This window comes from Aulostomus chinensis, chromosome 17 (assembly GCF_037954235.1).
Source record: "Aulostomus chinensis isolate RoL2024-O1b breed Wild chromosome 17, RoL_Achi_v1.0, whole genome shotgun sequence".
In the NCBI taxonomy this organism is placed as follows: domain Eukaryota; kingdom Metazoa; phylum Chordata; class Actinopteri; order Syngnathiformes; family Aulostomidae; genus Aulostomus; species Aulostomus chinensis.
The window spans coordinates 3,852,501-3,869,301 of record NC_141336.1 but is presented as its reverse complement, the minus strand read 5'-3'; the positions used below and the strand labels follow the sequence as shown (position 1 = coordinate 3,869,301).

At 44.6% G+C, this 16,801-nt stretch overlaps 1 protein-coding gene across 1 annotated transcript; it reads left to right on the top strand.

Annotated features, from left to right (window-relative positions):
* The first annotated feature begins 3,147 nt into the window (after positions 1–3,147).
* Positions 3,148–6,354, top strand: foxi2 (forkhead box I2). Its single transcript, XM_086182461.1, has 2 exons — positions 3,148–3,869; positions 4,696–6,354. The coding sequence occupies exons 1-2, from the start codon at positions 3,233–3,235 to the stop codon at positions 5,277–5,279; spliced, it is 1,221 nt and encodes a 406-aa protein (XP_086038587.1). The 5' UTR covers positions 3,148–3,232; the 3' UTR covers positions 5,280–6,354.
* The last annotated feature ends 10,447 nt before the right edge of the window (positions 6,355–16,801 follow it).

Sequence of the window (16,801 nt, the reverse complement as noted above, 5' to 3'; positions counted from 1 at the left end):
CGAGGTTGAGACGAGCCGGAGAGATGCAGAGGGAGAGAGTTCTCCTCTTGACGGGACTCCACAAGTGGAGGGTTCCTGCCCACCGATGAGAGGAAAACACTTTGGTAGACTGAAAGAATGCTGATCTGATATGATCGTGTTTATTACTGTGTGACGATGACTTTAATCAGCATTTTGAGATCAACATAAGGGAGCGCATGAATGTGAAAAAATAAACATAAAAAGTACGACATTTACGAGTTTTATAAGAACATAATTTTGATTAATGAAGAATAAAATACAGGGAATTTTTAGATGTGTATGGTAATGTTTAAAAAGGTTTTGAAATTAGAGTGAAAAAGGTTAAATATCAGATTGAGAAAATATGACACTACAAATATCAAAACTAACAATCATCAGGTGAACTCGGTTATCTCATATCATCAGTTAATGAGTTCAGCTGAAAACTAGCAGACACGTCGTATCTCCTTTTGCTTCACGCAATAAATTGTGTATAAAAACATAGGAAAACATCGGGTTGTGACAGTGGAGCCACCCGGGAAGGCGCTCTTGTTGGGAAGAGGTGATATTTCATGACGATGACGACGATGACGATGAGCAGTCGCTGAGCGTCATCGCGCACATCCACTAGCCCCTGATTTTCATTTCCGACTACAATTTTGTATCTGAAAGCCACCTTTCATCAAACACTCACGTCCAGACGTTGTTCTCACCCACAAGAATTTTTGAGATTTTAGAAAAAAAGGGAAAAAAAATCCAGCATTTGCAACCAAACGATGCCGAATGCAAGCACTTGACGGTGCGCTGAGTTTAAATATTTCAGTCACTTTCAGTGTGGTGCAACCGGAACACAGGGGTTGAACAAGAATACACGTCACAGCTGTGATGCTGCTGAACAGCTGCGTGAGGGGAAGTTACAGGGAAAAGAAGATTTTTTGGAGAAATCACAAAATTTAAGTTCTGAGCCCCGCTGACAACTTCATTTGTCATTTTCAATTATTTGAAGACGATCAAATAGAAATATACATCAAGAGCAATTAGAAATCCCTGCCTCTGTAGCCACGGGAGCCTCTGTGCTTTTGTTATTTATGCATGATATTTGCATCTAAGAGTTTTCAAAACTGAGGCTAAACCGGGAGGGTCAGCGAGGTGGAGAAATACTCCATTTACTTCTTAATTGTCTTGTGCAGTGATTCGTTTTAAAGTTGATACACACAGTGAAGGAGAAAGATTTTTAATTCCCAACATTCCCCATTAAGTGTGGAGTCCTTCCTGAATGTCAATAAGCAGCACTCGACAAACACGAGGGGATTTGTAAGGTTCCTTGTTCCACCTTCTCCTGTTGTAAAATCATCAGAAGAAACGATCGAGTGGACCTGAAGCTCTAAAAGTCCATCACTCCCCTCCCAGAAGACTCACGTTCATGGCAGAAAGATCCCACCTGCAAATGTCAGAAGCAGTTTTCCTTTCCGAACAAACCCTAAATACATTTAAAAGAAAAACAGTTTTACTCTTTCGTTCCAAAGTGGAAGAATACTTCAATATGTTCATTTTTTATCTCAGCACAGAAGTTTTATGAGATCAGCGAAAAGTTAAAATGACAGAAAGGCAAATTTGGGAACGTTCTCAGACACCTTAATTAGACTCTCAGCTTGTATTGCTGGCCTCAGGCCGTGTTTAAGGAGATCGGTATGTCGGCGTCGGCGAGCAATTTTCCGTTCAGAACTTTGACAGTTCACATTATTAATACGTTTACATAATTACACGCCTCGCCATGTATTCAATGTACACATAGTGATTTTCCAACAGGTTTTCACAGTCGCGTACATCTGAGACCAAACTACACCGTTGTACTACACGAATGACGTACAACACACGAGTGATTGACCGCCATGTGTAGTCCTTTGAGATGTCTTTACAAATTTTGATTTATTCATGAAATCACGGCCACTTTGCATTTCTGTAGCTGCGACCTTCGATCGTGCCAAATAAACTCCATTCAAATCCGCCTGGTTGAGTCTGAAACGCGTCACATTTGTTCTGATGCTGAGGACGATGGACGGTAGTTTGGTGACTGCAACTCAGATCAGTCCCGTCCGGTTAAATAAACTGGTTAAGTGAAGAGGCTGGCAATCAAGGAAACCTGTTGAAACACAGAAATGCTAAAATGGAACAAATCTGTTTTTTGGGATTCTTTTGTTTGTTTTTGTTCTTATTTTTTCTCTGAGTTTCTCTGGAAATTTGGATAACAATTCTCGCTAAATCTGATCTTTTCAGCTCTTTCACACAACCATAAATCAGATTTCCCCCTAAAAAAAAAAAAAAAATCAAGGAGGTTCGTGAGTGACATGAGAAAACGGAGTCAAGAACAAATAGAAGTGTGAGTAAATGTTGGATTACAAGTGGTTGTCTTTAGGGAAATATCAATCTACATGTGTGGATATTTTCTTGTTGACTTCACATTCGCATTTCTTGTTCAAGTCAAATGTTGTTGTTTTCTCTTCCTTGACTTCAAATCCTGCTCTTGTGTGTGTGAGCAGTTTGTCGAAGCGACACTCCACACCTACAAGCCCAGGTTTCTGGTCCTGGCTCCGTGTGCTGCTACACCTTTACCTTCACACTGAATCCAGCACAGGGGTCGTGCTTGGACCGCCTGTGCGTGATGTCACATGAGGGCTGGGACATCAGAACACGTGTAAAACAGATCTAAACTGAATCGTCAGACCTGAGCAATAAATCCAAGTGCAGCACTGCAGCTGAGGCAACAGTTCAACCAACTTAATAACATTTAACACGCCACCCTGCAGGTTCTAAAACTATGAGCAGATTAGTGGCGAGACGTAACGAGTACTACCAGTTGTAGGACTCAGAGGAAGTAGAGAAAACTGTTTTTTTACAGCCTGAGTTAAGCTGATGGGTTGCTGGCTGGCTGTGCATGATCCCAGTCCACAGACTACCTGAACCCACCGGGTCTGCTGGGTCCCTGCAGGAGGTTTTGACAGGGGAAACATTAGGGAACCAGTGACCCAGTCTCTGCAGAATGAACATGACCACACCCCCCCGTTAATCCCTGTGTGTCTATTGGCTCCTGGGAATTATGTGACTGTCAAGGCTTCATACTTTTAAAACTCTCCTCCATCCCTCCTGACACTTACAGCGTCTGCCTGGACGCTGAAGGAGACGCCACCTCGACCGTTTCAGCATTTCCTTCTGGGGTTTGCCACGGGGAGTGATGAACTCCATCGACCCTGAGTCCCATCACCACCACCAGCAGCACCACCAGCCGCAGCAGCAGCACCACCATCACACCTCCCCGACCGTCGGCTCGCTCCCTCCCAAAGGCGCCCAGGAGGCCCCGGACATGGCCGCTGTCTACTGCGACAGCTTCAGCAGCATGTACCACCAGCAGAGCCTCCAGGGCGCGCAGAGACCCGCCGGCTACGGCCTCGGAGATTACGCATCGTCTCCAAACCCGTACCTGTGGCTCAACGGGCCCGGAGTCAACTCCTCCGCGCCTTACCTGCACGGCAACAACGCGGCGTCCTTCGTCCCGCCCTCCTACGGTTCCCAGCGGCAGTTCATCACCAACTCACCTGGCTTCGGCGGGCCAGACCTCGGCTGGCTGTCCATCGCCAGCCAGGAGGAGCTGCTGAAGCTGGTGCGTCCGCCGTACTCCTACTCCGCCCTCATCGCCATGGCCATCCAGAACGCGCACGAGAAGAAGCTGACGCTGAGCCAGATCTACCAGTACGTCGCCGACAACTTTCCCTTTTATAAGAAGAGCAAAGCCGGCTGGCAGAACTCCATCCGGCACAACCTGTCTCTGAACGACTGCTTCAAGAAAGTGCCGCGGGACGAGGACGATCCAGGTACAGTGAAGGCACCAGGAGAACTTTCCTTCCGGTTCGTGGGCTCTGACCCACCTGTGGTGAACCAGGCTGAAGTAGATGGAAATGAATCACAGCATTGTTGCTTTAATACCGGAACAATATAGAACATGCGGCGCGCTCGTGTGGGTTTGTTTATTCATAAATTAATCTGGGATTAGGGTTTAAAAAATGCTGCCTGCTGAAGTATAGTTGCTTTTTAAAAAAAAACATTGTTTATTTACATACATGTAATGTAATCAAACGCTCACAACTTTTTTTCTAACTAGTAATTCAAAATATTTTTATCGATACTTTTAGACAGCTAATAATTCAGGAGAAGGAATACTCTGTCTGGAAAATTTATTTTAGGTAAGTTTGTTTTCCAACAAAGGATCCAAGATACTGGATTTTTTTTTCTCTTTTTTTGTGTGCCAATGATAAAATCCAGTTTCTTGCATCCCTACTTCATGTCTGATTTCGGGTGATATTTACCGCTGATCTTATCAAAAATACATGAGGTGAAGTGAGGATGGTGCATCCCTGAGCCATGGTGGCTCAGGTGTTGCTCAGGTGTTGCTCGCTACTGAGTCCAGTTGCTCAGAATATTCAGCTTCTAGGAAACCGACTGAAAAAAAAGCGGTAAATGAGGACTTCATTCACGCTGACGGAGGTCGTACAAGTCACCTTGATAAAAGTACTGAGGAGTGTAGTGTTTTACTCAGAAAGTATTACTTGTTGCTCCAAGCTTCCGCAGTTTTCATCAGCCAATCAAAACTGAAGTACCTAATTATTCTAACACTGTTATGCTTCTCGTGTTGAATCGTAGGAAAAGGAAACTACTGGACGTTGGACCCAAACTGTGAAAAGATGTTTGACAATGGAAATTTCCGCAGGAAAAGGAAAAGAAGGTCAGATCCGAGCAGCGTGGGAGCAGCAGCAGCAGGGGCCACAAAGGTTGATGACAGTAGGCCGACGATGGCGGCCCCGCTGAAGCCCTCGGACAGCCCCCAGCTCCTGGGGCCCTCCTCCCCGGAGATGGAGGCGATGAACGACAACCACAAGACGTCGTCGTCGTCGTCGCCGCCGCCCGGACTGGCCACAGCCACTCCGTGCTTTAATAACTTCTACAGCAGCATGTCGACGCTCAGCTCGGGGGGCCCCAACAGGCAGGGGTCCCTGGGACTGCTGAACGAGCTGTCGAACAGGAACATTACCGCCCTGAGCCCGTACCACCCCAACCACAGCGGGCAGGACTCGGGGGCATCAGAGCATGGCGAGGGCCTGCATTTCAACCGTGGAGTGTATTACAACACGTTTGGCGGCGGGCAGAGCGGACAGTTCAACAGTCACTTCTACAACAGCTTCAGCGTCAACAGTTTGATCTATCCCCGGGATGGGGCCGAACTATAGGGGCCGCTTCATCGCCACGCTGGTGGGACCTGTTGATCCGGGAGCCCGTGTGGATGCGCGTGTGCCTGCGCGTGTGCCTGCGCGGCGGTCAGGCTGCAGGCCGGAGAGAGAGAGAGAGAGAAAGAGAGAGAGCAGCTCGTTAGTTCACCAGAGATACAAATATATCAAGTATTTAGTTCAACATGGCGAGCGAGTGCTGCCTCAAACTGTGGAGACTTCAACTCTGAGGTCCAACTAAGAAGCACTTATCTGGTTTATTCTCTCTCTTTCATTATTAAGCTCTCATGAGAAAATATATTTGCAAAGTTAGGCAGCCACTGACTGAATATGTTTTTTTCTGGTATTTTAAATATTTTTATCTTGCTGCAGCAGAAACTATTCTTGTATTAAAAAAAACCACCTCTCTTCCTTGTTTAAATGTTTATTCCATATTCTTCTGCCAAATCGAGCCCACATTCCTTCTGAAGCGGCCAAATTAAAATAAACCTGTTCATGCATAATCAACTCAAAGCTGCCAAAGTTGCCTTTGTTACCTCACTGTGACCTCAGAACAGCAGCGGACGAAACGGCCCTTGATGGAGGCGCAGCTGAAAATACTCCACCCGTTCCCGACGCAGTACCTGTGGTAGGAGCCGAGGTGGGGCTTGACTTGTGTTTATGTTCTCCACGTTGACTGAAATTATCGCACTACGGCTCAAAGAAATGCGTGTGGACTTTAACAAATGTGTATTTTTGTAAATTATAAAAGATAGTTTGTAACTATTTATGCTATTTAAGCTGATAGGCATTTGTTTTCTACTGTTGTCTAGTTTGATTCTTGACGTTAGATCACAAAATGTGCAGAAAAGTATCACTAAAACACAGATTTCATAAATGCATCGATCAAAAACTTCTCTCAGGATTAATGTGACAATCACTGAATGGCTTTTGTATCTATTATTGTACTTTTTGAAAAATCTTAAGACAGTACATCCAGTTTGCGGGCAGCACCAACTGTGATTATTAATAAATATCCTGTGCTCTTGTATTGTCATGCATCATTTTCAAACACGCTCACTGCTCCGTCATGATTTAAATGCGCATCCATGAATTGACTTTAATCTCAGATTTAATCATTTTGACTCCACTTCAGCTCAGCGCCGCCTCTTGGTTTTCTGTCTTTGGTACACATAATCCAAACATCAACTACATCCTAATGTGTGTGTGTGTGTGTGTGTGTGTGTGTGTGGTCAGCACATTCAGAGCTCTGTATCTGTATTTTAATCTTTAAATATGTTTTACCTATTCGTCTTTCAAAAAAAAAGGGGTATGCAAATACTAACTACAAACTAAACTGAACTAAAAAAAAAAAATCAAGATATTTATCTTTATTATTTATCTTTTTATTTGGTTCAGACAGAAATTCCACATTTACCAACTCTAGAAGAGAAGAAGAAGCAGCAACAGTAACAAGATGATATTTAACATTTAAATGCCTTTTTTATTGGACTCAAGTCGTATTTTGCTGGCGCCACTTTTCAATCCAACTAATAATTCGAACTCAGTTTATATCAGCTGCTCCTGTTGGCTTTTAAGAAGCGGTGAGAAGGAGAGAAGGGAAATAGATGGAAGATTTATTGAAGCCTGAGCACGAGCTGATAGGAGGAGAAGCTCAGTGAGAGGAAGCTTTAATTCAATATGGCAGCAAAAAAAAAAACAAAAAACCCACAACTTGTAAGTTCTGCGTGATTAAACTTTATTTTATAGGTCAACGGTCCCTTTATGATTTGGACGCTTCCTGGAATTATATGTGTTTTTTTTTCTGCTAATCAATTGGAGATGGACACAGTGGAGCCCAGCTAATTAATCAGTCCAAATTAATTACTTACATAACCAAAGTCTTCCATTTAGAATTATGTAACAACTACACATTTAATACGCATTTAAACTGAAGAAACTTCCCTTTTTCATTGCAATTAGGATATCTATTGTTATTTATTAATATTATAACTATTATTACTATTTTAAAATTATCGTTTTTGTGTATTTATTTATAAAAAAAAAAAAAAACACTCATCGTTTTCTGCCTGACGCATCTGAGCTCTGGTCCGAACGAGCAGCTCTTACATCCTCCGTCCTCAATCGAGGGAGAAAGTTGAAGTCTGGAGCCGAGCCAGGCTCCCTGCCAGGTTGACAGACGTCTTGATTCAGAACAGGGTGAAACAATGGAGCCTTTGTCCTCAGCCCTTCACGCCAAGCCCCATGTATCAATTAGGGATTCTCTGAAGAGAGGTGAAGATATCTCCCTCCGACTGACGGGATTTAAGTATTTCTTTTGTCTATATTCACCATTGTTTGGCCCAAATTGAGAGGAGGCCGCGTTGCTTTGTTCCCGCGAAGAAACCACCGATCATGAGATTCCCTCTGAAAATATTTGCCACCCAGCGTGCAGATTAGAGGCCGTGCTTTTGATAAATCGTTATCATTGCATTCGTGAAGCTACTTAAGCATTGTCCCGTGAAGCTGACAGGGCAGCACTGGACAATGTGTTTGAGTTCGTGTTCTGCAAGTGTGTCATGAAGGGGGCAACTGCAACTGCCGGTTGACAACAGCGACAACAAGTAAACTCACTTTTATCAAGAGAAAATTCAAATTCAGCATCACAGTCACAAGCGTGAGGAGGAGTGGAGCAGAGATTCTAGATATTCAATTGGAGAAAAAAAGTGCTTTTATTTGCATCCTCACTCTTGTCTTTAAAAGGAAAAAGCTGATCATGTTATTTTTCAACCACAACAGTTTTGGAACCCCCCCCCCCCCCCCCCCCCCAGCTGAATTGGATCAGTCGAACCTGTCGCTTACTGTTGGGTTGCGAGTCATTTTACAGTAATTAATTAAAAGGAGATAACTAGAATCCCGGAACCACCCCCACATTTTAAAACATAACCCGACGCTCATGCATACGTGACAAAAACATTTAATTTCACCGGGTCTTTCGACGTTGTGTGGCCCGTGTCTAATTAATCCCACTCGTCTGCTCTCCTACGCCAATTTAACAACACCATCCTGACTGGAGACATCAGACTTGGTCCTATGCATCGTGCAGACTTTTCCAAAACTTTTCCACTCTGGCAGAGTGCACCAGTGCTGCCCAGTGAATGAGGACCCCTGCTGCCAAGTGTAAACTTCTCAATTAGAGTACATCCACTGACCCAGGCTCTGTTTGATCACCTTTGTTTGCGCCCGGAACATCGGGCACCCCATCCTAATTTGGCATCAACATGGTTCTATCGGGTAACATTTGAAAAGCGCCATTGTTGGTCCGGCTGGGAAGCAGGTTTAACACAGGCCACGGCTGCCATTTGGAAGGGTGACTGTATAGGTTCATGTCCTAAAACAACCCCACGGGACCCCCAGACCCGATATGTTGCCCTGCTAATGGATGGGAAAGAGTTGACACCTCGCTAATGAGAAGCATCTTCGAGGGAGCACTGAAAGCAACTGTTCACTCTTGTTAGTATGTTTCGTCAGACAGGGCACCAACTTTATCAAGGAACCCTGACTGGGATGTTTTTGTCTGACTGCGTCATTTCAGGACACACAAACAAACAGAGCAGATTTGTCGCCACAGTCGCGGAGGACTCTGACGCACGAGTCCATGAAAAGGAGAGATCCCGCTTCTCAGCTGATGCCCTTCAGCATCGTTTTGCATAACTGCATTTATACGGTAGCAGAAGATAACATTAACAACAACAAACCTTTTACACCTAAAAACACAGAGAGAGGCCTACGAAATACCTGCCTGACACAGAGAGCTTTCTAAAAGACTTGATCAAGACATCACCTTCCACTATAACCTTTATTTCAGACATTTCCAGACGTGTTAATTAAGCATTGCTATATCAACATGTCTGGAAAGGATTAAGAGGAAGAATAAAGTTTAAACAACTAGAAATATCAGAAGACATCCATCTGATGTTAGAAAAATAGACTTCACAATCACCTTGATGCTGATTCATCGCAATGATTTATTAACATTGTACAGACTTATTTCTGAATTTTCTGCATCGACAGAAACACAGAATGAAGCAGTTTACAAATCATCTGTACTGCAGCAGAGTGGAAGCACAGTAATCCAATTTAATTTGTGACTGTCATCAAATTACTCACAGGATTAACATCAAATTAGGCCTGCAGGTATGACCTGCTACTCTCATCGTGTGTTTCACGTCAGTGTTCAAATATTACAAATATTACAATCACACACTCTAATCTTCACTCCTCCGTAGAGGCACAATGTCCCCCTGTGCTGCTGGACAGGACAGCAGCGCTGCAACACCAGCAGGTGGAGGTGGACAAAACTGGCAAGTGGGAAGACCATTTATGCGTGATTGACCTATATTCCAAGTCTTACTCTCCATCCCACCTTAAAAATCTCCAAATCTACCAATAGCAGATTCGAGTGCAAAGGTTGGACACACTCATCTCTTAAAAACCATCAAAATCCTCCATGAATGTGACAGCAGACAGTGAGGATTAAACTTTCCAATGAAGTGACCGATTAGTCCTAAATTTTAAGTGAAAGTCAAAAATAAAGAAACGCAAATTAGAAAAGTTTCAATCAACTGGTTTGCCGCAATAAAATAGGCTGTGCAGGGCGTATTTTCATCAGAGGGTGGCGGCATAGGTGGCGTTACGCACACCTTTAACAGGGTAGAGAAAGAGGAAGTCGTCCCAGCTGTCTGCAGCGTCTTCCAACAAAAACTGAGAAGTTGAGGAAATACTTTGGACAAGTTTTAACTGTTCTTCATGCCAGCAAGTATCAGACATGTTGCTACTGTCCAGGGACTAAAACGGAAGTTTGAGATCAGCTGACAAAACACTGACCGTGAGTTACAGACTTGTTGAAAATGCCAAATGTGAATTACTGAACTGAAGAATTTGTTTGTTTCCATCAAATCTTTCTTAATAAGATTCCATAAACTTCCAATCGATGGAAACTTGGCTTCTGAGAAGTGAATAAGTTCGATCCTGGATGACACCGTTCTAGTTCGGCCTCCATCACAGGATCAGACTACACACTCTCAACCAGATATTGGCATTATTTTATCACGATTAACTCATTTCCACCATCAGTTGTAGTGTGAAATAATCCTAGTACAAGGCTGGGAGGTCATGGGGTCAGGGATGGCCCCCCATCATGATGGATCCTCCTTCTCATGTCAACACAGATGTAAACATCATGGCAATGAGAAAGAGGGGAGAAGCTGCTGTCAGGTGGATCAGGTGGGTCGAGCAGTTTCCTCGAGGGACAGCCATGACCAGAAGCAGGATAGAGCAGGTGAGTAGCTCTGCCAGCTCAGCTGTGACTGGAGGCAGATCGACGGACGGAACATGAAGATCTGCTCGAATCAATCTCAGAACCCATTAGCTATGTCTGATGACTTAGCCTCTGGGAGCAAGAGCCAGTATTTTGAGGGTTCTGGAGTAGCCAGCGAACTTCCCTGTTCCATCCCCAGCTGAGTGTTTGTGGTCCGTGTAGCAACGTTTGCATGGAGTTGAAGGTAGCCAGTTTACGCTCCGGACAGTTTAAAATCACTACAACGGCTTTGCTAAATCATCAGACTGCAGCCTTTTTTCTGACCTTACATTTCAGCCAGTGCATTCCATCTCTTTTGCGCTCCACACAGACCTATGTGGACGTGGCCTTGGTCCACTCAGACCTGACTGGCAAGAGCTACTCTCATGGAAACCAGAAGCTTCCCTGTCCTGACATTTCCTCCCTTGCCCACAGAGTCTGTATTTATATGCAGAACCTATTTATAGAGATTAGGTTGGACTTGGATGGGTCTCGTAGGCTTGATAGTCTCCTGACCAAGACAGCAAGAAGACTACAACATGGTAAATATGACCCAACCATCACGAAAGACCTGAATACTGAGCAGTATGATAACATGAAACAGGCAACTCAACATTAAAAAGATCTCTGTTGAATTCTGGCTCAATGCGTTTAATTTGTAATGAGCTCAACCAGCTGAGCGAGACTGGAACTTCCAGCGAGGGACGGAGATTTGATGGGGAGTCCGTCTTTTGCTCGCTGCTTTTTGGTAAAGGTCCATTATTGTGATATTTTGATGTGTCACCTTGTGTTGGTGGACAAGTGACCCTAACTGACACTATGGTGTCTCACCTGGAAAGACCGCAGCAGCCTAATTTTATGATTTGGCAAGAAAGACAACAGCCACTGAGCCTTGTGTTCCAGTCCAAAATGTTCATACAAGCTGTTTTTTTTTCTTCCTAATGCACATCAAGCATTTGACGAGAGGCTTCGCCTCGGATCGTTGTTCCTCTCCGGCCTTGGACAGAGAAAGACAGTGCAGAAGTAAAAGAAAGAGGGTGTGTGCAGGAAAAACATCTTGACGGGCTGCATCCGGGAATGAGCCTGGGACGGGGTGGGTGGATCGCGAGGGTGGCTTGGGGGGGTCCTGAGTATGATTTGATCCTGGAAGGCTCAATTAAGTGGTTCGTTTACCCCTCGTGTGGAGCTGGTGAATTGGAGCCAGGTCAGCTCCGGGTTAAGGTGTTATTCATTATTTTTCCGCCTGTCAGATCCCATGAGTGGCCGCTGGAGACAGTGGCTGCTCGGCGGCCGAGGAGCAAAGGGTCTGCCGGTGGGGTACGTCAAGCACACTCAAAGCCTCTCCCCTTGCCTGTGGGATTATGATCAACAAAGCATGTCCCACACCTGCACCGGCCAGCACAATGGAAACTCCGCGGGCCAATGGAGACGCAGGGAGAGACCAGTTATTAGAGGCCCCCACCAATGAAATGGATTATATTAACCCCTTCTGTTGTTCTTCCTCCTGGAGCTTAAACATTGAACTGACAGACTCTACATCCAATTGAGAAAAATCCTGCTAACACTTAAAATAGCTCAATTCTGTTTCAGCCAGCAAGCGTCCATCTGGGAGGACTTGATGAGGTGTTGTAAAGCTGTGATGAAGCCTTGGTGGCTGGTTTTCTGTTCACTGTACAAAGACTTTAACTAAGTGAAGAGAATAAGTTGCAAGAGCGGTCCTCCAACCCAAGGGACCATAAAAGTCCATTTCTGGCCCTCCGATACGACCCAAGAGCCCGCTACCTTACTAGAGGGATCAAATGAGCCTCAACACGGTGGTTATTTTAACAGGATTTTTATGAATTAACCACTGTCTTGTTGAAAACATTCTCTTCCTCTCTTGCTCCTTCTGCTTCTTTGAGTGCCGAGACCCCCCCCCTTTCTTTGAAGAACAATGATGGTTCATTATCAAGTGTCAGGATCATCACATGTGAATGATTTTAATGAGCAACTTTTCAACAATAAAAAAATACAAAAGCATACAAAGTATCTTTTTTCTAATTTTCTATGATTTATTTACTACAGAGTGACACAGAAATGGATACTAAGATCTGGACATACTGGAAGGCAGCATCCATGAAGGTCTAGTTCCCCCATCTCTAAGTCTTGGGTGGGGGGTGGGGGTGAGGGGGCTAGGGGGGTGGTTATGTATCTGCACCAACCAAAGACAGAAATATTATGTTTTCAGGTTGCTCAGTTAATACGGCCATTTCTCATTAGGAGCCTTTCTTCAAATCAGGCTCAAATGTCCAGCAGGTCTCAGTGATGAACTGAGTAGATTTTGATGGGCACAGATAAATCATCTCTAGCCGCCTCGAGGGAATTTCTCCAAACATCCACTGGGACTTCAGGATGAAGTTTTCTAGTTTTAAATGGAGAAGCGTGACACTAGTTGTAGTGACACTGAAAATTTCCATGTATGGTGTATTTTCCTTGGGGCCTAAATTTAGCCTTGTCCTTCCAGGGATAGCATTTATGCTTTAAATATCGTAAACGTGTTGTAGGAAGAGGAGGAAGGACCAAAAAGAGCTTGTGTTCCGATCAGTAGGAAAGAACAGAGGAGGAAAATAAAGCAGAGGAGCAGATGGAAGAGAGAAGAGTTCATGCATTCCTGGTTTTTGCATCTCAGGCGGCGTGGCTCAGAGGTAGAGTGGCCATCTAGCAATCGAAGGTGTGATCCTCACTTCCCCCGATGACCATGTCCACGTATCCTTGAGCAAGATACTGAACCCTAATTGCTCCTGATGGCCCTGCAATGGACTGGTGGCCCGTCCAGGGTGAACCCCTCCTCTCGCCCAATGTCCCTAGGATAGGGATGGATGGATGGATGGATGGATGGAGGGTTTATGATCATATTTTTCTTGTAGAAGACAAGTGATAATTAAGGGATCAACTTACTGTAAAGCAATTATTATTTCTGTTGTGGGTAATTTCAGTACGATGTTCCTGAAGAAATCCAGCATAAATAAAGCATCGTCTATTTTTCAGGCTTTTAGTCATGATTGGCGGTTCTGCTGCTCAGATCATGATGGAACATTCGTTGGTTTGTGATTGAAGAAGGTTGGAAAACGACGGCGCCTAGAGGGAACACCGAGGGGGAAAAAAATCACTGTCTGAAAAAAAATACGCAATACTGCACTGTTGTGAGATCCTGCAAAAGTTTTGCAAAATCCTGCAAAAGTACAGTCTTGTTTTGTTTTTTCAATTCAACAACAATTCGACTTTTGTAACACACAACACAACACAGCACTTTTGCATGATTTTGCAAAATTTGAGGTCTTGCAAAACTCTGGCAGGAGCCTGCATCAGGCCTCTTTTTTTCAACCATCAGTGTTTTTATGCCCCTCGTCCCCTCAGGCCTTCCGTACTAAACTTTAGATACCAGAGATACTGGAGGTTTTTTCCTCTGAATTATGACTTTTCCAAAAATAGTGACTTTTTTTTTTTTGGACACTCCTTTATATGAAATAACTCAGAAAATAGTGACGAAAATTACCGTAGATAATAGGGGGAGGAGCATGTTTGTGATGATGTGCCCTGGTGGTGCAGCGACGCCTCCATGGCTAAAATCAACCCAACAAGCAGCGCGCAATGTTTCTCCATTCCATCATGTTCTCAGTGTCCCGTTTCTGAAACTGTATCAACAAGTAAACAGCGTTGTTTACCCATAACTGTGCGGCGGTAACGCAGCCTGCCAGTGTGTTTGGGGTTTGTTTCGGATGTGTTTTGGAATAACAGGCAGGAGGATACTCAAATATTTTTGATGAAGGAGAGTGTCAGTCCCCAGGGAACCCATCATGGGGGCGAATTAGGCTGAAGCTCAGAGGAATGCACGTCGCTGCCCTCATCCTCACCCCCTCACTGATACTCCCTCTGTCACCCCCTGACACACACACACACACACACACACACACACACACACACACACACACACACACACACACACACACATACCCTCCTGCTCTCTTTTCTCTTTTAATTGGGCCTGTTCTGCTGGCACCTCTCCAGATCACACTGTCACTTTACACTGCGTAATAAGCTATTAGCCCCAGCCAGACCGCTCCCCGCCACCACCCCACGCTAATCGACATGGACATGGTCATTGTGTGGGACTGGGACTGTTATTGCACGGCCCTTGGAGCTCTGGATGCCCACGCCCTGGCTAGCAGGGGGACATGGGGGGAGGTGGCACAGGCGGGAGGTAAACAGAGCGGGAGATCAAGGAGAGGTGAACTCGCTCTCACTGCCCCCTCGGACATAACAAAACAAACTGTAACACCTTTAGTTCAGCCATCTTGCTTTGGCAAAAATATGACTTTCTGCCACGTCCCAAAACAACCGGGCACCTACTAGAGAGCTGGACTGCCTAATCAGCTGCAACTTCCTCAGCAGTTCTTCAAGGAAAACTCATCCTTTGCACTTCACCAATGTGTGAATATTCAGGATCGCAGTCTTGCTGCAGTTTCTTTTCGAGCCAACAACGGGCAGAGAAGAATCTTTCACATTGTTGAGTCAGCACTGGCCTCTCTGAGGTTCAGAACACAAAGAAACAAATCTAAGTATAATACAGGTGCTACATACCAGGTGGATAGAATTATGAGAGGAAAGCAGAGAGCGCATTCCAACCAGGCTTCAGAGAAGACAATCTAGAGCTTCATCAAATGCGTTCATACATTTTCATCCCAGTCACCAAAAATAGGTCTTCCAGGTCACTGGTCCAGAACACGATCCATACATCCTCCGGAGCGTCGTACTTTTCCCTCTAATTAAAATACGTCCCGATAGATTTCATCAAAATAAGGTCAGCATGCGATTTTTAAATTTTTTTTGTAGAATTATCCACCATGAAATCAAAAGTAGGTTTTTTTGGATCACCAATGCAGAATACAATCAGGATGATTTCTTCTTCTTCTTCTTCTTCTTCTTCTTCTTCTTCTTCTTCTTCTTCTTCTTCTTCTTGCTGCCATTTGACATGGACTCTGTTTGTGGCCTAGAACAGTCTTCAGGATCCAGGATCCTGACCAGGACTCCAACCCAAACAGCCATAGAGGTTTTAGGACCTGATAATGAGACCCATTTTTAGCGCAGTCTTGTTAAGTTTAGGCACAAACCACTCGGTCAGGTTCAGGGGGAGTTTGTGGTTGCGTTCACATAGGATTTGTTTTAACAGAAGCAGGAAGCCAACAGCCGGATCAGACTGCTCACTCCACACTGCATGCCAGCAACATTTGGTACCCAAATACCCCGTCAGATGATTCAGCATTCAGCTCCATCTACCCAGTGGACTCCGACGTGGCAGTCGCCTCGATCCGTCCACGCTCCCTCCACCTCTGTGTATGGATTTTATTTCCCCTACTAATAAAAGGTCATAATAAAGAGGGCCACTTGATGGTGCCTGTCATCGGTGTGCTTACAACCTATCTGATCATTTTCCTTTCCTCCAGATTTAATCCAAATCCACCTGTTACTTTCTGAGATATTCTGTTAACAAACAAAAGAAACACTGATGATCATGTGACCTCCTTGGTGGAGATAAATATCTGTATTTGCACACATTAACCCAAGAGATTTTGAGACTTTGACTTTGTGCTTTTTCTCATTTTCTTTTTCAAGTATATTTGAAAAGTTATTTTTTTAAAATGCAGGTCAGGAAAAATGAGGGCTTGAAATGTTCTTCACTCTGAAAACTGTGTCTTTATGCTCTCTTCCCGGCTGTTTGACACGCTGAGGTGTTTTATACGTCTATGAGACTCTGATGACCTCGAACATTTCATTCGTGCCTTTGGAGAAACTTGTTCATAAATGGAGCACAAAAGGTTTTAAAAACGACATTGTTTATTTCTCATGCAGATCCTTGATGAAACCGTGTGGGAGTGTAGCTTTACGCTGCAAGTTGGGACTGAGGAGGAAAATCACATTACACCACCTGAACAAGTCCCAACACCTCCAGGCAGAAAATCAAGGGGTTAGAGGAGGCCTTGGCGCTGCAGCCTGTCTGAGGCACACAGCCGCGGCGGGGAGGGCAACGGGGCTGTATTTTATGTTCGGGATGTACAGACTTCACACCCATCGTGTGTTTGCCACCAGGATGAGATTTTATACACCTGATGCTCCACAACTGATGTACAGGGACATAAATCAAATGGAA

Bases quoted from the DNA above. Each gene is read 5' to 3' on its own strand.
- foxi2 (XM_086182461.1), top strand. From the start codon at position 3,233: ATGAACTCCATCGACCCTGAGTCCCATCACCACCACCAGCAGCACCAC. The intron at 3,870-4,695 runs GTACAGTGAAGG...GTTGAATCGTAG, and splicing joins GCGGGACGAGGACGATCCAG to GAAAAGGAAACTACTGGACG.